Source organism: Aotus nancymaae, unplaced genomic scaffold (genome assembly GCF_030222135.1).
Source record: "Aotus nancymaae isolate 86718 unplaced genomic scaffold, 86718_ANA_hifiasm-v0.15.2.pri h1tg000067l, whole genome shotgun sequence".
NCBI lineage: Eukaryota > Metazoa > Chordata > Mammalia > Primates > Aotidae > Aotus > Aotus nancymaae.
The window spans coordinates 20,135,062-20,155,477 of NW_026988482.1; the positions used below are offsets into that span (position 1 = coordinate 20,135,062).

The window sequence follows — 20,416 nt, forward strand, 5'->3', positions numbered from 1 at the left end:
GGAAGTAAACCCTCAGGTACCTTTTCTTTTAAAATCGTGACAACAACACCTATGGAAGAGGTACTGTTACTATTCCCATTTTACAGAAAAGGAAACTGAGGCCTAGAAAGCAGCTGGCCAGTGTCAGGGCTAGTATTTGAAATGGACTAGTCCGGCCTCACTGGGCACCACCTCTACCCCACCTGGCTGGTCCCACTTCTCACTCCATTCTGTTGGAATCATTCCATGAACTAAAATGTCCAACAATTTTGGGCCTTTGATTTCCCTCTGAAGGGAATTGGTAGGCTGAGCCAAATCTACAGGGCTTTTGCCATCTCATCTGGCAGATTAAGTGTGACATGGGGGCTCCAGAATGAGGGGAATGTGAATTGTAATGAACACTGTCTCATTTGAGCCTGGAATCGGGCCAGTCATGAATCTACCTTGAGAAAGGACTTGGGGAGCTGTATGAGTCTGGCTGGGGCATTCCTGGGGTGGCAAGGCCTCCCTGGAGGACCTCACATCTGTTTGCTGCTTCAGCACAGGAGAGACTCTTTGAGGAGATGTGAACCTGGAGAGACCCCTCCCCACACTGAAGGATCAGAAACCGCGATGGGTCCTTGTCCCAGTGCAGCGGCAGAGCCTGTGGCCCCGGCCCTACGCGGCACCTGGACTCTCCATTTCAGCGGGGTGGTCAGAGGGGAGGCAGAAGGCCCTGAGAAACCTCCCTCTCTACGTCCCCAGGGCCCCAGAGTGAACCAGACTCTAGGAAGTGGGAGAGGGGATGCTTGCAAAAGATCAATAACAACCGCCCTGGAGATTTTCAACAATCAATATTAGTAAACCTCACTCATGAAACACTTTCTATGTGCCAAAGAGCACCCTAGGGGTTCTTCATAATTACTCTTCCCAACTCTCCTGCTGCTGGGTAGGTATTGTTTTCTGTGTTTTACAGATGAGGAAGAGAGTGCCCAGCAAGGTAAAATGTCAGAGCTAAGATGCTAACAAACTCACGTCTGCCATGCCCAGGCCTGTTTCTTGCCCTCCTTGTACCTGAAAACTCTTCTCAGCACGAGGGGAGGTACATCAGGGAGAGGCTGTGTCTGCCTGCATGTTGAGGCTGGTGCGGTGCATGTGTGTGGGGCAGGAGGTGGGTCTGTGACATCCTGGATGAAAGGCAGTGGAGAGAGGGTTTCTCAGGCATCGCTGACAGCTGCCTGGATCTCCTGTTTCTCTGGGCTGGCTCTCTGGCAACCAGGTGGGAGGCACACCTGTATCTGCCCTCAGGTGCTCTAAACCCAGGTGAGGGTTCACAAAGGACCGCAGCAGCTGCTGTTTCCTTGAAGATGCCTATCTGGAGGGAGTGTCACGTGGTGACAAGAATGCCAGTTCCCACAGAGGTGTTGGGGGCTCTTAAAATCCCCCGAAGTTTATGTGCCTAGAGTTGTTTGTAATAATCTCTGATGATGGTTTGAATTTCTGTGGAATCTGTGGTGATATCCCCTTTATCATTTTTTATTGCATCTATTTGGTTATTCTCTCTTTTCTTTTTTATTAATCTGGCTAGTGGTCTGTCTATTTTGTTGATCTTTTCAAAAAACCAGCTCCTGGATTTATTGATTTTTTGAAGGGTTTTTTGTGTCTCTTTCTCCTTCAACTCTGCTTTGATCTTAGTTATTTCTTGTCTTCTGCTAGGTTTTGAGTTTTTTTGATCTTGCTCCTCTAGCTCTTTCATTTTTGACGATAGGGTGTCAATTTTAGATCTCTCCTTTCTTCTCATGTGGGCACTTATTGCTATATATTTTCCTCTAGAGACTGCTTTAAATGTGTCCCAGAGATTCTGGTATGTGGTGTCTTCATCACTGGTCATTAGAGAAATGCAAATCAAAACTACATTGAGATACCATCTCACGCCAGTTAGAACGGCAATCATTTAAAAATCTGGAGACAACAGATGCTGGAGATGATGTGGAGAAATAGGAACACTTTTACACTGTTGGTGGGAGTGTAAATTAGTTCAACCATTGTGGAAGACAGTGTGGCGATTCCTCAAGGACCTAGAAATAGAAATTTCATTTGACCCAGCAATCCCATTACTGGGTATATATCCAAAGGATTATAAATCGTTCTACTATAAGGACACATGCACACGAATGTTCATTGCAGCACAGTTTATAATAGCAAAGACCTGGAACCAACCCAAATGCCCATCGATGATAGACTGGACAGGAAAAATGTGGCACATATATACCATGGAATATTATGCATCCATCAAAAACGATGAGTTTGCGTCCTTTGTAGGGACATGGATGAACCTGGAAACCATCATTCTCAGCAAACGGACACAAGAACACAAAATCAAACATCGCATGTTCTCACTCATAGACGGGTGTTGAACATTGGGAACACATGGACACAGGGAAGGGAGCACTATACACTGGGATCTGTTGGGGGGAGTGGGGGGGACAGCGGGGGGTGGGGAGTTGGGGAGAGAGAGCATGGGGAGAAATGCCACATATAGGTGAAGGGGAGGAAGGCAGCAAATCACACTGCCACGTATGCACCTATGCAACAATCTTGCATGTTTTTCACATGTACCCCAAAACCTAAAATGCAATTAAAAAAAAAAAATCCCCCGAAGTTTATTCAGGTCGGCCACACAGGAAATCTCCCCAGTGTTTTTTGAGCCTGGGCTGGTAGAGACATGGAAGGAAACCGCAGGAACGCACACACGGAGCAGGAAACCGCAGGAACACACACACGGGAGGAAACCGCAGGAACACACATGGAAGGAAACCGCAGGAACACGCACACAGGAGGAAACCGCAGAACACGCACACGGAAGGAAACCGCAGGAATGCGCACACGGAAGGAAACCGCAGGAATGCGCACACGGGAGGAAACCGCAGGAAACCGCAGGAACGCGCACACGGGAGGAAACCGCAGGAACGCGCCCAGGGAAGGAAACCGCAGGAGTGCGCACACGGAAGGAGACCGCGGGAACGCGCACAGGGAAGGAGACCGCAGGACGCGCACAGGGAAGACCGCAGGAACGCGCACACGGGAGGAGACCGCAGGAACGCGCACAGGGAAGGAGACCGCAGGAACGCGCACACGGGAGGAGACCGCAGGAACGCGCACAGGGAAAGAGACCGCGGGAACGCGCACACGGGAGGAGACCGCGGGAGCGCGCACAGGAGAGGAGACCGCGGGAACGCGCACGCTGGAGGAGACCGCGGGAACGCGCACACGGGAGGAGACCGCGGGAACGCGCACAGGGCAGGAGACCGCGGGAACGCGCACACGGGAGGAGACCGCGGGAGCGCGCACAGGGTAGGAGACCGCGGGAGCGCGCACAGGGGAGGAGACCGCGGGAACGCGCACAGGGCAGGAGACCGCGGGAACGCGCACACGGGAGGAGACCGCGGGAACGCGCACAGGGAAGGAGACCGCAGGAACGCGCACACGGGAGGAGACCGCAGGAGCGCGCACACGGGAGGAAACCGCAGGAACGCGCACACGGGAGGAAACCGCAGGAACACATAGGTTGCTCATAATGCAACTCAACAGAGAGTTCCTGAGGGCCTGTTTTTGGGCACATCCCTGAGACACCAAAACGGTAAAATTCCAGTATTCTCCCCACAGCCAGGGAGGACATCCCAGCTGCCCCACTGTGCACTTTGGAGGTACAGACCTCATTAGACTGCTGTGAGGATTTGGAAAGTCAAGTTCCTGGCATCTACCACCCATGCTAAAACCACCCCCACTTAGAGCATGATATTCAGTGTTAACTGATAAAAAGTCATTTTAAAAATGTGACACATTTGTTATTTCTTGTTTACCTCAGTGACTTGAAAAAAAATGTTTACTCCATGGCCCTGGTCATTTGAATAGAAAAATGCAAAAATTGGTCAGGTGTGGTGACTCACGCCTGTAATCCCAGCTCGTTGGGAGGCCGAGGCAGGCGGATCACAAGGTCAGGAGAACGAGACCATCCTGGCTAACACGGTGAAACCCTGTCTCTACTAAAAATACAAAAAACTAGCCAGGCATGGTGGCACACACCTGTAGTCCCAGCTACTCGGGAGGCTGAGGTAGGAGAATCGCTTGAATCCGGGAGAGGAGGTTGCAGTGAATCGAGACTGCGCCACTGCACTCCAGCCTGGGTGACAGAGTGAGACTCCGTCTCAAAAAAAAAAAAAAGAAAAAGAAAAATATAAAAATCATGATTTTATAGATTATTAGAGCAAGACAAACAGCCAATTTAGACAATCCAGGGCAAAACGCATTCTGATATCTTAAGCATCCTCTTTTCTTACTTGTACGTTTCCCCTTCAAATCACTCAGAAAAGTGAGAGGCCTTGGCCTCTGTTTCAATCCAGCTGCTGGAAAAATCCTCGAGGGAAGTGTCTTTGTGGTGGATGTGGTCTGACTGGGCCTGGAAGATGGGGAGGGAAAACCTGAACACAAAAACTGCAGGCCTGGGAGGGACTGGGGCCTCACCTGCCCCAACCCCGTTGTTCAGGAGAGGCAGAAACGGAAGGTTGAGCCACAGCCAAATGGCTCCTTCATGGCAGGGCAGGCTCTGCAAGCAGGTGTCCTGTCCCATTCTCTGGAGTTGCTGACAGCTGCCTGGATCTCCTGTTTCTCAGGGCTGGGTTTCACCAGTCTGCTGGTAGCCTCAGCACATTCCCTAATACTGAGGGGTTCCCCTAATAATGCACATAATGGGGAGCCAGGACTTTGGATGCAGTGGAAGATGGCAGAGACTTCTGACCTCATCAGGGAGAGCCAGCTGCACCTCAGTGGGCCCCAGTGCAGGACACCAGAGACAAGACCATCCAGCCAGATCTCCCCGAGATTGGCAAGGCCTGGAGGTCAGCATTGTTGGCTGGAGAGGGAGTTGAAACTTCGATGGGCACATTTAAGCTTCGTGTCTTCTGGGCATCCCCCACCCACCATTCATGGGAATGGGACCAAAGAGCACTATGCACTATGAGTCTGCAGTGAATGCTGTGGGCACCCTGTCCACATTCCTTATACAGCTGCTCTGAGTGTAGGCTGCAGACTTGTCTCAGCCGCCTCCCCTTCTAGAGAGCTGGGCCTAGCTAAATGGAAGCTGCCAGGGAGGCTCTGCCGACCCATGATTAAAATGGGAATACAGAAGACCAGCCCTTTGCCTCAAGGTGGAGCAACTGTGGTGCAGGGCCTGCTCCAGAGGTTCCCCTGGGGTCAGGCTGAAGCCCATGCCAACTGATGCCACCTTCTTGCTTTGCTCCTTCCCCTGCCCCATCCTGCTTCCCTCACCCCACTTCTCCTGAAAGCATCCTCAATTCATCGCTTGGATGAGACTCTCCATTTCAGGCTCGGCTTCGAACCCAGACTAAGTTGCGATCCATTCTGGAAGACCTTAACACTTTCCACTGACTGTGAGTGTTGCTGAATACATTTTGACCCATTGGTGGTTCCTGTCCTTGGTGATTCCCTGACCTCTGGCCAGATCTTTCCCTCAGGGGAGCCTCTGGATGTTCTGACTTCAGAGGAGTGTCTGGCTGCAGCCTTAACTTGGCCACATTTTGTGACAGCTCTTGGGGCAGCATTACACGGGAGCAATATCCTTCCTGCTTATTGGATCTCAGAATTCATTTTCAGACCAAAGACATCAAATAAACCCAGGAAATACAAAGCCGTTCCGCAGTTACGACTTGAGACGAATCAAGTTGTTCATCCTCTAAAGTTGTGTTCCGTTCCTTATCAGCCTCATCTGAAACCTCAGACACAAAAGCATAGATGTTTCAGCCAGGAGGGGCAGAAAAGTTTGGTCTGTTTGATATGTGTCCGGAGATGATAAACTTGAGAAGGGAAATATAGCAGATCCAATCCTCCCTCCCCCTGTCTCCATTAGGTCTTTGGCCTTGAGAGATTTCAATATCCTGTGCAGCTGATGTCTGACCCACATATCAAGAATGCAGCCTTCATGCACCTGCTGAGAGAAGCCCTCTATGACCTTCTGCAGAGGGAGGTAACTGCCAAAGAGCTGCTGAGTGCAGGAATACCGGGTGCTAAGAATAAGATACCCGCTTTGGAGCTAAATATGCATAAGATATGCATTTGAATACCCATCAATAAATACCGGCCATGCTCACTTGTAGGTGCTGGGATTATTGGAGATACTGATTCATTTGTTTTGTGAATGGTATTCTCTATTTTTTCTATGATATAACACTGCTCTAGTAAACAAATGCAAGTTTTTAAGCAGTTATATACAACACAGTCCCCCCCCTTTTTTTTTGAGATGGAGTTTTGCTCTTGTTGCCCACACTGGAGTGCAATGGTGCGATCTCAGCTCACTGCAACCTCCACCTCCCTGTTTCAAGCAATTCTCCTGCCTCAGCCTCCCGAGTAGCTGGGATTACAGGTGCCTGCCAGCACACCCAGCTAATTTTTGTATTTTTAATAGAGATGGGGTTTCACCATGTTGGCCAGGCTGGTCTCAAACTCCTAACCTCAGGTGATCCGCCTGCCTCAGCCTCCCAAAATGCTGGGATTACAGGTGTGGGCCACCACCCCTGGCCAGTTCCATTTTTTAATATGAATAATTACTCATGGTCACACACACACACACACACACACACACACACACACACACACACACGAAAAACAGGACTGTAACTACATGCACCAAAATGTCTGCAGGGCTTAGTTTTGGGTAATAGGAAGGTGTGTGTTCTTTTCTTTCTTTTTTACTTAGGAAGGTATTCTATGACTTCAGGCAATGCCGTATAGTGAAGTATCCTTCCTCGGTCACTGACAGGCCTGCACGGTTAACTAGCACGGGTCCACTCTCAGGGACACGGTGATGACCTTGAGCAGCATGGTGGGATGTGCTTCTCAGGCTGAGTGAGACATGAGACACTGGAATGCAGTGATCCAAGGAGAGGTGATGGAGCTTGTCCCTTGGGATAGCTCTGCAGGAGGGAAGACAGCAGAACCGCTCCCAGCCACCAGGCAAGCTCCTGCCCGCCTGCCGCTCCTGCCTGGAGCCTTCCCATGGAGGGTCCTGCATGCATGTTCTCTCCCCATTCTCCCCCTGCCTCAGCCTCTGGCTCCAGGGCATCCGCCCCATTCTCCCCTGTGCCTTTCTGTGGGAGCATTTGGGTTTCTTATTTTGTATGTGTGCAGGGGGATGAGGAAGGGGATCATCTTTCTGTTCTTGGAGCTGATGTTTCAATTCTCTTTTCCTTCTCTCCTCTTAGTTACTGTTTTTCCTTCTATTTCATTTGCTTCTTTCCTCTCCAGTCCAAAGGAACAATTAGTAATCATATTCATTATTACCACTATTTTCCAGCGTAGGCCTCCCTCAGCAGCTGCAGAGTTATCTAGAAACCCAGGAGGGAAGATAGGGTGTAATGTTAAATTCTATGGTAAGAAAATCAGCATCTATCTTGCCAGAATACATAATACATGGAATTAACTTGAGCCAGGGAGTTCCTGATGATCGTTAATATTCTGAAATAAGATTCCAAGGTACTACAATAGCAAGACTGTCTCAATAGCAAGTTCTAGATCCTTACACAGTGTGGATCATGATTAAAGTCCAGAGTGGCTACCATAGAAGGCAGCCCTGCAGGTAGGCTGGAAATCACAAATGTTACCCCCTGGGATAGAAGAGTGCATTGGTAACAGTGGTGGCTCAGAGGAGCCTGGAGTGCAGCCATTGCAAGGGGGCTCTGGGGGGTTCTGTTAGGTTTTAAGCAAGTTTCTCGAACCTGCAGCCACTTGACCACTAGATTGGGGTTGGGGTGTTTGGGGGGTTGGAAAGAAAGGGCCAGCAGCCTTCCCTCCCGGGCCCATTGTCCCTCAGGAAGTCTGATAGGACTACCAGTAGCCCAGCAGGAACTCTAATCATAGAACAAAAGGGGTCCTGTGGGGCCCCCGGAGGGTATGTGCCAAAAAAGCTTGCTGGGAGGCATATCGTCTCCATAGTCAAAATGAGGCCTTGGCGTGTTATCAAGATGCCAATCATCTTGATTTTTATCACTGATCTTGTGAAAGCACAGAAAAGAATGCATATTTGGCAGCACAGAAGCTCACTCTAGTGCTTCGAGAGACAGTTCTGGGAATGCTCTGGCAATAAGAATGCCAGGAAAATACTAAGGGTGAGATGAGGAGAGAGGCTTTTAATTGTCCTGAGTGAGCAGCCATGCCACCTGTCCTCAGACGACCACAGGAAATCCCCGCCCTCCTCAAAATAACCATGGGCCGTGTCCCATCCTGGGGTGTGGCAGAAAGCATCCAGTGTCAGCGCAGGCTCAGGGGATGCTGAGGCTGGGAGGAAGGCACACTGGCTGGACTGATTGGGCTGAGGGTTATGTGATCTTGATAGCTGGAAGTGAGAAGCAGAGAAGGCAGCCTCTTAGAAAGACCAGAAACAGAAGGTTGCGGCGAAAAGCACGGGGGCCTGCCTGTCTGCAGAGACCTTGGCTTTAGAGAAAACAGCAGGAGCTGACCAGCGACACTGTTATGTGTGGGGAATGGAGAAAAATTTTGTAAACTTAAGTTACTCTCCAGACACGGTAACTCACACCTGTAATCCCAGTACTTTGGGAGGCCAAAGTGGGCAGATCCCTTGAGGTCAGAGTTCGAGACCAGCCTGCCCAACATGAAACCTGTCTCTACTAAAAGTGTAAAATTAGCTGGGGGTGGTGGTGGTCACCTGTAGTTCCAGCTACTCGGGAGGTTGAGGTAGGAGATATGGCTTGAACCTGGGAGATGGAAGTTGCAGTGAGCTGAGATCGCGCCACTGCACTCCAGCCTGGGTAACAGTGAGATGCTGGCTCAAAACAAAACAACACAACACAAATTTAAGTTACTTAGAGCTGATGGAAGCTAGCAGGACCAGAGGAGTGAGCTCCTTGAACATGTCTGAGAGCTGGAGGCAAGTAGGAAACTTGTACTTGGGATAAGAACCAGAAAAAAGGCCAAGAATAAGAAGCCCCGCAGAACAGAGCCTTGGTGAGGAGGATCTGTGGACTTTAGGCACCTCCTAATGTGTGGAGCCTGCACTAAGCAGTTTTGCCCTAAAACTGAAGACCCAGCAAGGAAGAGCCAAGAAGGGAAAGTGATGTCTGGTAAGTGCCTGCCCACGGTGAATGCAGTTAAGAAACCCATGCTCCGGTTGAAGACTTGTTCCCCAGCAGTCTCACGCATGGTGAAGGGGTTCGACACTCCAGCCCAGAATGAGCCCTGTATTGCACTGGGAGAGATGTCCCAGAAGAGGCGCAGCAGAGCCGGGAAGGGCGCAGGCACTGTCTAAAGAGCAGGGCTGCCCTGGGGTGGTGGCGGGAACAGAAGGTCTACCAGCAAGAGACCAGAGGGAAGTCAGGAACAGGCCCCACTGAGCACTCATGGCAAGGTGCACACAAGGGCACCTCTGTCATCCCTGCCTTTTCCTAGTGGCTTCTCTGGCCTGAGGAAAAGACTTAGCTGTAAACTGAATGTCATTTACATTGCTCTTAACTCTCCCAGTCCTTTTAGCTCGAAATCTCTTTGTCTAGCTGGGAAATGAAAGATATTGGCCCCCAGTGAAAGGAGAGAATAGGAGAGTAAAGACCCACCCTCTTCCTGCCCCTGATGTTAATATGTTTGGAGGAGGGGCGAGGCCAGGAGAGCTGAGATGCTTGTTCTGACACACTCTCAGTTCTCCCCATTTTAATTCTAACTATTCTCCCATTCCCTCAAGATTCCTAGACCATGGGGATCCAGAGTGCAAATCTTCCAGATTAAGTTCCTTAGGGATCTCCCCTCCCCTAACTTTGGAAAACTACCAGGCTGATACCAGCATGGTCTGTAAGATGCCCCAGGAGTGGCAGATGGCTTCCAGCATGGCCAGGTGGTGTGGGTGTCAGAAGAGGAGGGTCTAGAGCCAGCACTTCTAGAATGATCCTTTGTTTACTCACCAAACCAAGTCCTGGAATTCTTCTGGGTGGCCCACAGATCTCACAGGTATGGCGGTGCTGGGAGTCGTGGTTATCATTAATGCTGCTCACTGATGCCAGTTTTTCCTCTCCCTCTGGCCACCGGGAAATGTGAACTCCTGGGTCTCCTTGTGATGGCTGGGGCCACATGACAGTTCTCATCATGAGCAGAAAGAATGTAGCTTCCTGCCTGAAGCATTGAATTGCCAGTGTGAGACCCTCCAGAATTTGCTTCCTTCTACCTTGATGATGGTGGCCACCTTGTTGAGTCAGAAACCCCATAACCTGGATCCCTGAGTGATTCCAAAGTGCAGAACTCCTGCCACCTTTGCACATGTAACATGAGCAAGGAATAAACCTTTCCTTTTTTTTTTTTTTTTTCTTGAGACAGAGTATTACTCTGTCACCCAGGCTGGAGTGCCGTGGTGTGATCTCAGCTCACTGAAACCTCCACCTCCCAGGTTCAAGCAATTCTCTTGGCTCAGCCTCCCAAGTAGCTAGGATTACAAATGTGCACAACCATGCCTGACTAATTTTTATATTTTTATTAGAGACAGAGTTTCACCATGTTGGCCAGGCTGGTCTCGAACTCCTGACCTCCTGACCTCAGGTGATTCACCCACCTCAGCCTCCCAAGGTGCTGGGATTACAGGTGTGAGCCCCTGTGCTCAACCTGGAATAAACCTCCTGACCTCAGGTGATCCACCCACCTCAGCCTCCCAAAGTGCTGGGATTACAGATGTGAGCCACCATGCCCGACCTGGAATAAACCTTTCTTGCACAAGCCACCGGAAGCTGGGATTGCTTATTAGTGCAGCATAACCTGTCATATCCTAACTGATAAGGTGATATGAGGGGGAAAGAAACAAGGCATCCTCCTTTGATGTGTATATCAACAAAAAGTGATAATTAAACAAGAAGTGACATTAGGGGAAATTTCCCATATCATTGATTCTGGTTATTAGGGAATATCCAGATGGAAGAGAAAAAGCAGAAATGTGTGATCTATGTAAAAGAAATGCAAATGAGAAGCATTTATGTGATGTGCTCCTCATATGTGCCTAATGATCACATGGCTAGAACAACTCTGCATGTCGTTAGGCAAATTGCCTGTCACATGTGGGGTTCCTCAAGAAGCAGGCTGTGAGACAGAGATCGGTGTGCAAGAGGCTTATTAAGGAGTGTGGATTAAGGCCTGTGGAAGGGAAGGAATGGAAGGAGGCAGATGGCGGACAGAGGGAGTAGCTCAACTCCATGCAGTCTCCATGGACACCTCAGCCAGCCCTGAGGGGAGTCAGTCCTGAATGGAAGAGGCGTGGGTGCTGGAGGGTAGGTGGAGGACCCTTCAGAGCTGTCCCAGGTTGTGGCCAGAGGGCTGGGTCTTTCTGCCCTGTGTTAATCAGTCATTGGATGTGGTGCCTCAGGTAGGAGGTGTGGCTTTGGGTAGGGTGGTCTTTTTGGCAAGCCCCAAAGGAGACTAAAGTGTTCAGATCTGGGACTGGGGGCAGCTCTCTTGATGATGTAGAAAACTCAGAAAGGCAGCCTTTGGCAGCAGCTGGATATTACACAATAAGGATATGCATCCTCCCCAGGGGTAAACTTTCTCTCAGGAGAAGCAAAAATAACTGAGAATGATGATTTATCCTGGGGACTCAGCTATATCATTGGCAACTCAAGCTGGCCCCACGAAGCTTTATGAATGGGCTGGAATCTGGGGGTGCCATGTGCACACGTACACTGGCTAAAATGGCACACTTCCTTTCTGTCAGAAAAGAACTCCTGAGTAACCCTTAGTAAATTACATACTTGGAAGCGTTTCACTACTAAGATGATACAAATCAAACTGACTAGAAAATACAGACCCCACAGCTAAGCTTGTCAAGGCCTGACTTCCTTTACCCAGTGGACGACTCCAACTGAACAAGATCAAAAGGACCTACAGGCTGTGTCCTCACTTTCTAGGACTGACCAGTCCATCAGTGATACACACACACACATACAGAGCCCAGAGCACACATGCACACATGCAGACTCCACTGGCAATTCTGAAAATCAAAAGATGTTGATATTTTGCCACCCCCCAATCAAAAGGTAGCCATTAGGGCTCATATATATAAAGTTCCATTAAGTGCCTGAGTGTCTCATTTAAAATTAATGCTATCAGGTTCCTTTGGATTTGTAGCTACACAAAATCTGACAGTGGCCAGGGTAGGTCAACAGAAGGGTGGACCTTGAGCAGTGAGCTCCTAATTCCCCTGGGAAAAGAAATTTCTAGTGATGAACAATAGCATTCAGGGAGGCAGAAATCCTGAATTTAGCCTCAGTTCTGCCTTGTGTAGCTGTGTGATTGTAGACAAGATGCTCAACCTCTCTGAGCCATAGTATCCATCTTGGAAAAAAGCAGGGAGAGTGATTACATGTGTGTGGTACAAAGAATACATAATGTGCCTTCAGAGTTATAAATGCTATGATTATGTTAAAATTGATCAAGGTTAGCAAAATTATTGATTTTTTCTCTTGCTAGTTATGACAGGGTTGGAAAATAGTAACATTTACGACCTACAGAGATGAATATGCCACCCTCTCCCCTCTCAGGGGCTGGTCCCTGCTACAGATATCTTAGGACCTCAAGAAGCCAGAGGAGCCGCTGAAGCTTTGGGGCAATGACCCAGCCTCTCCTTCAGCCAGATTCCTGGGAAAATAAGCATCCCATTTCTTTGATGTAATAAGACATCTCAAGATAAAAGGAGGCAACCTGCATTTGAGGGTTCCATTCCACTAGAACGCAGCAGTTCTCAAACCGGAAATACATCAGAATGGCTTGGAGGGCATGTAAGAACACAGATTGCTAGGCCTTATCCCAGAGTTTCTGATTCTATAGATGCTGGGTGGAGCCTAAGTTTTGCATCTCCAAGTTTCCAGGTGATGCTGATGTTGCTGGTCCAGGGACCACATTTTGAGAACTATAGCTCTAGACCAATCTCAAATATTCTTGCAAAAATGAGGAAGAGATGGAACAAGGGAAAGCAGCTTTCAAAGTCTCTTAAAAAGGCTTTTAAAATAATTTTAAATATTAAGTCTCTTTAAGGACTTTTTTCTTACTCTTCTGAAAACCTGGAAGAATCTGAAACCACTACTCAGCAGACACCGTAACATGAAAACCAAGAGTGAAGAAAGTCTTGTGATTATTAACTACTTATCCCCCAAGAGTTTATCTTTTTAAAAAATCGAAATACCAAAATAATATCTTAGGTTTTAAAAGCAGCTTTTGGAATGTGCTCATCTGCTAAAGGTCATGCATATGAAAAGAAATCTATATGCCTTTTAAAGTGAGTCAGTTTAGTGAAAGCCATCCGAGCTCAGAGGAACTACTGATTTTACCATTTTGACACTTGCCTGGGTGTTTTGCAGAGCTTGGAACAGCGAGTAAAAAGTTAAATAATGAAAAACTGTGTTTTGCCACCGTGGCAGGTACAGGTGACAGGTGGGGGTGGGTGGGCACTGGGGGCCAGTGGGATGAGATGCAAGACAATTGCCATCAGGGCAAATAATACGGTTTCCATCTCCTATCTCTCACAGCCAGGTAAGGGAGACAGAAGTTACCCTTCTCTAACTTTTCCGAGATTCCCTCGCTCCTGCTTTAGGATAACATCTTGCAATTCTTGGATTGCCTTTCCCAAATCAAACAAAGAAAAAGCTACATACACATCTCTGGAGGAAAATGTCTGTATTAAAAGCCAAAAAACCACATAAATACAAGAAGAAACGCCCACCAGGCCACGTCACTGGATAGATCGACTTGGAAAAGGTTCATAAAGTTCATTTTCAGCGGTAACAATATATTGGTGTTAAATCCTTCCCGTGCCCTCCCCCCAATTTTAAATAAATTTAAAAACAACAAATCTCAAATACAACTATGTTCAGATACAAAGAGCTTCTCTTACTACAGCAATAGCAATTTAATCTTTTTGTTTTGTATTTTTTTTTTTTACTAAAACTTTCATTTAAAACAGTTATTAAATATATAAAACAAATACACAGGATTTGGTCATTTTCTGCCATGAATCTAGGGCACGTGGGTGCGGGGAGGGAGTCCGGCAGGGGGATGCAATCGAGGGGAAAGGGCCCCATTTCCCTCCTCTCCGTCTTCGGAGCTGTGATCCCACCCTCAGTCCAAAGGCTTACACCTGCTTTTCGGAACTGGAAGCGCAGCACAAACCTTGCTTTTCAAAGGCGCTGGGGCCTCTCGGCGGCCCCATCCCAGGAAGAGGAACGAACGATAACTACAGCAAGAAGCACACCGGCCGAGTCTCCGGCGGGAAAGGCGCCCGCGCGCGCGGACACAGGACGGACACAGGGAGGAGCGGAGCGGGTCACTTGGTGGCCACCCCCGAGGTGACGGCCGCGGCAGCGGCGGCGGCGGCAGCAGCGGCGGCGGCGGCGGTGGTCCCCGCGGGCACGGCGGCGGGGGTGGCGGCGGTGGCGCTGGCGGTGGTCCGGCGCTGCTCCATGCCGTTGGGCAGGAAGCCGGCGATGATGGGCACCGGCCAGATGAGGGCGGCCACGCTCCACACCACGATGACCAGGGTCATGAAGCAGGCCACCAGCGTGGACTCGATGGGCTTACGGTTCAGCCGCCAGCCCGGCTCGCCCTGCAGCTCCTCCAGGCTGAAGTCTAGGCAGCAGAAATGCAGCGGCTCGCCCTGCAGCCACAGCGGCCCGGGCGGCTCGGCCGCGGGGTAGGCGGGCAGCGCTGTGGGCGCCCCGGCGGTGGCGGCGGGGCTGGGGGCGGCGGCGGGCCGGAGGCGGCCGGGGCGGCGGCCGCGCACCCAGCCGCAGCCCACGCAGAGGCGCAGGTCCTGCTGCGCGCCGCCCGCCGCCAGCCCCAGGTGCTCGATGAGCAGCGGCGGCCCGACGCGGTGGAAGGCGGCGGCGAAGAAGGCGCGGCCGTGCGCGTTGGTGGAGAAGAGCAGCAGGTCGCACTGGAAGCCCCGCGGGCGGCCCCAGCGCACGAGCAGCGAGCTCAGCATCTGCCGCTGCACGCTGATGTTACACGGCGCCGCCGCCGCCGCCTCCTCCGGGCCTGGGCGCTCGGGGGGCCCGGGGGCCGCCGAGGCCAGCAGCCGCGGGGCGATGGGCTCGCCCGCGGAGGACGCGTTGACTGAAGCGTTGGGGGGCACCCCGAGGAGGCCGGGCGCGTCCGCGGCCCCGCCGCGGGCGGGCGGCAGCGGGCAGGCGGCGGCCAGCAGCGCGGCGAGCAGGGGCAGCATGGCCTGCGGCGGGCGCCTACGTGCGCGGGGCCGGCGGCGGCTGCATGGCGAGCGGGCGACGGGCCGGCGAGCGGACGGTGGGACCGCGGGAGCCGGCGGCCGGGCGCAGTGCGGGCGCCTGCCAGCCCGCGGGGGCGGCGCGGAGGCGGTGGCAGCGGCTGGCTTGGCGCGGGGATCTCTCCAGACCCGGCTGCGTCTGGGGTTCCCCGCCGCCCCCAACGCCGGGGCCCTTGGACGGCCGGGCTGCTCTGCGGGGCCGGGTGCTCGCCCAGAGCAGGATTCCCCGGCTCGGCTCCGCCTCCCGCGCGCCCCGCCCCGCCTCGCCCTGCCCCGCCCTCCTCGCGCCCGGCTTGGGGACTCGGGGGAGGGCAGGGTTCCACGCGCCGGGGCTAGGAGAGGAATCGCCCGGGCGGGACCGCGTGCGGGCGGGAGGGAAGCAGGGCTGGGTGCGGGGGCGCGGCGGAGAGCGGATCGCCTGGGGTGCGTGCGTGCGGGCGGGCAGGCGGGGAAGCCTGCGGACGCACCCCTGGCACCCCCGCGCTCTGGGTGAATCGCGTCCTCAGCGGGAGGCTCGAGGGCCCGGAGATCATCCTTTTGTCAGGTCTTAGGGGAGCTGAGCAGTGTCGCTTTAGCGCTACCGAACCTCCTTTGTTTTACAGAAAGGGAAACTGAGGCCGAGAGAGGGGAAAGGGCATCACTAGGCCAACCAACGAGCCAGAAACAACTCCGCGCCAGTAGTTCTTTCTGCCTTTTCACATGTCTCTTATCTCGAATCTGTAGAGTTTAGCTGGTTTTCTATGGCTCCAGCACAGTAGACTCACTTGGGATTCTCCTCACAGCAAGCGAGGAAAATTCCAAGACCTCATGATCTGCCTGCCTTGGAGTTTCGAGTGGAGAGTGGCTGGCTGCGGGGAATGTGAGCCCTGAAGCTCTGCCGCCCAGGGGTCCTGACTGGGAGGACACAGGTCCTGACAGGTCGGGTGAGCACACGTTCATGAAAGAGTTGTGGGTTAGAACCCAAGTTGTAGGTTAGAACGTCAGGAGGCAGTTCATCCCCTTTGGGATAATATACGGGAGAAGGGCTGCCAAGAATAACGTGTCAAGAGATCAGATTTGTCACATTTATATTGAAAAGCACTTTCCTAGTAGTTTGGCACCTCACACTTGGAAACAAACTTCATGGACCCTTCTCATTCTCATCATTCTTTAGGGAACATGTATATTGAATTATTGAATTATTATCTATTTTATTTTAGTTTGAAACCCTTGTACTCCATGAGCACCAAGTATTCCTGATTCGGAGAGCGGAGGGTTGGAGGGAGCAGAGACAGGCGTCAACCAAACGGCCCTCCCTCTAAACCAGCTAATCCTTCTGAAAGGTCTGCCAAGAATCCAGCTACATTGCTAGGCATCCCGGCTGATTATTTTTCTGGAAGCTTTTGTCCATTGTTTTCTAGCAATAGGTAAAAATGGGACTGAGAATATTGCAAAAACAGCTTCAAAATAAAGCTCCCCAACTTATCCCACCTCTTGCCAGCTAAGCAAGCCATTATTCTTTTTTTTGTTTGTTTTTTTAAATTTTTGAGATGGGAGTCTCACTCTGTTGCCCAGGCTGGAGTGCAGTGGCATGATCTCAGCTCACTACAACCTCCGCCTCCTGGGTTCAAGCGATTCTTCTGCCTCAGCCTCCGGAGTAGCTGGGATTACAGGTATGCACCACAACGCCCGGCTAATTTTTGTATTTTTAGTAGAGAGGGGGTTTCACCATGTTGGTCAGGCTGGTCTCGAACTCCTAACCTCATGATCTGCCTGCCTTGGCTTCCCAAAGTACTGGGATTACAGGCGTGAGCCACCTCGCCCAGCCTAAAAGCCATTATTCTGACTTGGCCTTGGTTTCTCCATCTGAGTTAGGGTGTGGGTGGTACCTCCTTGCAGGACTGCTGTGATAATAGTCCCAATCCAGTGTCTATCTGTCCCCAGATGTTCCCACGTGGTGGTTGCTGTGATGTAGATACTATCAGTGCAGCCCAAGTTGGCTGCCTAGAATGGCACTTGATTCCTACAGAAAGAGTTAATTTCCCCAAGGGGATGGGACATTGCTTTCATTTAAGCCTCTCTCACTTTTGTGCGAACAAGGAGAATGATGTGAATTTTCCTGCTTTTAGTAAAAATGACTTCTCCTTTCAGCCTTTGCATGTCAGGAACAGAATCTGCTGGGTGATCTGGCAGAACTGTTTTAATCTAAGCCATGTGGCTGTGAATGCTGAAGAACAGGAGTATCAAGTGATCCTGAGGGCTGAGAGAGGCCTAGTCTTCAAGGGTGTGTTTTGAGCTAGGCTGCTGCCTGTGACTGCAGATGACATTCTCTGGGGTCTGTGTCAGAGGCAGGGGCTTCCTGGGCTTTCCTGAGACACTCCTGGCTTTGTCTGTGCAGTGGGGAAGGCAGCAGCAAAGGGAAAAGACAAGAGATCTATTTGGGGAGCCAAGCAGTTCCCTGCAGAGTTGCGCCACTGAAGCCCTGCATCCTAGCAACCTGCATTCTGCCCACTTCTCTAGCAGGTGCCGTGCTGAGGACTCCATCACCTCGCCCTCATTCAGAATGTAATTACCCTTCAGATAGTAACACAGATCCTACTTTCTAGATTGATTTGCTATCTTTTTAGAATTTGAGAACAGAAGATAGCAAGGAAGTTATTTTCCAAACAACGGGAAAAGCACCTAGCTCAGGGTAGAGGCTCAGTAAATACTTTTTGTTTTGCTTTTTTGTTTTTTTGAGACGGAGTCTTGCTGTGTCGCCCAAGCTGGAGTGCAATGGCGTGATCTTGGCGTGATTTTTGTATTTTTAGTAGAGACGGGGTTTCACCATGTTGGCAAGGCTGGTCTCGAACTCCTGACCTTAAATGATCTGCCTGCCTTGGCCTTCCGAAGTGCTAGGATTACAGGTGTGCGCCACCGCACCCGGCCAATACTTGTTGATTGAAGAAATTTGCCTACCTCTGAGCAGCTCTGACTAGCTACCGCTAGTTTAGTACGTTCCACGTGCCAGGTGTTGACGCACACACACATCATCTCTGATCTTCACAACAATCCCATGGATGTGATACCTTTCTTACCATGAGAAAAGTGAGGCTCAGAGGAGGTAAAGCACCTGCGGAGGCCCCACAGCAGTCAGTGGCAAAGCCAAGATATCAGTACAGTCTCTCTCATCTCAAAAGTTCTTTCTTTCTTTCTTTCTTTTTTTTAAGAACTAGAGGCATCTCATCTCATAGCAGTAGCCATCATAAGTTAAACAAGTATGTGGTACAATTCTATTTTATTTTGAGAAAAACTTTCAGTTGAGTTCCTTTTTAAAGATGTATTTTTTATAAATGTATTATAACAGCCTTATACAAAGGTTGGAAAGCAGGGAGGAAACAATTCTAATCCCAGCTACCTGATGTCTTTTCTGCCTCTGCATCATTATTCTTTTCTGCATTTTTCATATCTAAATTGTGCAAATATTACTTCTACCAAAAAAAAAAAAAAGGAAAATTTGAAGTCTCACCACCTTTCTCAACCATGATGACTTTGTGCTTTTCCTTCCCACTCAGCAGGGACCTGGAGGGCCAGCCAGGGCAAAGGGTGGCCCGTGCTCGTGTTGGCCGACTGAGTGAGTCTGCCTACTGGTGGAGAATTCTGCCTGTGCTATTGGCTGGCATCTGTTCATAAGCTGTGGTTCCCGCATCTCTCCGATCCATCTTCTTGCACTTTCCCTTCTTCCCTTCGCCTGCTCTGTTCCAGACATCCTGCTTCTCTACTGTTTCATGAACACACCAAGAAAACTCAACTCACGGCCTTTTCCCATGCTGTTTCCTCTGCCTGACACTCTTCTTTCTAATTCCTGTCTTGCTTGCTCCCTCTCTTCCTGCAGATTTCTGCTCAGATGTTGGCTCCTCAGAGAGGCCTGTTCTGACCACTCTCTATAAGCAACACTCATTCCCACCATCCCCATCACTTTTTTTTTTTTTTTTTTTTGAGACAGAGTCTTACTCTGTCACCCAAGCTGGAGTGCAGTGACACAATCTCGGCTCACTGCAATCTACGCCTCCTGGGTTCAAGTGATTCTCCGGCCTCAGCCTCCCCAGTAGCTGGGATTACAGGTACCCATGACCATGCCTGGGTAATTTTTGTATTTTTAGTAGAGATGGGTTTCTCCATGTTGGCCAGACTGGTCTCAAACTCCTGACCTCAAGTGATCCACCTGCCTCCACTTCCCAAAGTGCTGGGAATACAGACATGAGCCACTGCGCCCGGCCTCCCCATCACTCTACAGCCTCTTATGCATTGTCCCACTTTCTGGTACTTCTCATCAGCTGACATACTGTTGTGCTGCTGCTGCTTTTTTTTTTTTTTTGAGACGGAGTTTCACTCTTGTTACCCAGGCTGGAGTGCAATGGCGCGATCTCGGCTCACCGCAACTTCCGCCTCCTGGGTTCAGGCAATTCTCCTGCCTTAGCCTCCTGAGTAGCTGGGATTACAGGCACGTGCCACCATGCCCAGCTAATTTTTTGTATTTTTAGTAGAGACGGGGTTTCACCATGTTGACCAGGATGGTCTCGATCTCTTGACCTCATGATCCACCCGCCTCGGCCTCCCAAAGTGCTGGGATTACAGGCGTGAGCCACCGCGCCCGGCCCCGCTTCTTCTTTGTTTAATGTATCTTCCTTTATTTGCATGTCTGGTCCCTCAAAGCAAAACTACCTGTTTTGTTCAATGGAGCAGCACATGGCACACAGTAGGGATTCAATAAATAGCTGAGGAATGAGGGAGTTAATTCAATAGACTGAGTCAACCCAGCAAGACGTGGGCAGCAGCTTAGAGAATGGAGATGGACAGAACCACCTAGACATTCCTTATATCAGGTTTAAGGAAGAAAGGCAAATGAGACCGCTTCCATTTCCCCAAGTTCTGAAATATTTATAAAACGAATGGAAGGATTTGATAAATCTTTGTCCATAAAACAGGGACAGCACATTTTTCTACATGGACTGTATTGTTAGAACACAATAATTAAGGACTTCAAAGAAAATTATTAGCAATGATGCGTGGTAATTTCATTGTCTTCATTTCCTATGTCTCTCCCCAGTATTAGCTAATTTTTCCTTATACTGCCTATTGAAATAATAACTTTAAAAAAAGATCTCTCTGAGT

At 50.4% G+C, this 20,416-nt stretch overlaps 1 protein-coding gene and 1 long non-coding RNA gene across 3 annotated transcripts in view; both read right to left on the reverse strand.

Annotated features, from left to right (window-relative positions):
• The window catches only part of LOC105729826 (uncharacterized), a 164,629-nt gene that overhangs the window by 38,094 nt on the left and 106,119 nt on the right, over positions 1-20,416 (reverse strand). The window lies entirely within an intron of this gene.
• On the reverse strand, positions 13,667-15,476 carry TMEM158 (transmembrane protein 158). The gene has a single exon (XM_021676134.2). The coding sequence runs from the start codon at positions 15,224-15,226 to the stop codon at positions 14,330-14,332; it is 897 nt and encodes a 298-aa protein (XP_021531809.2). The 5' UTR covers positions 15,227-15,476; the 3' UTR covers positions 13,667-14,329.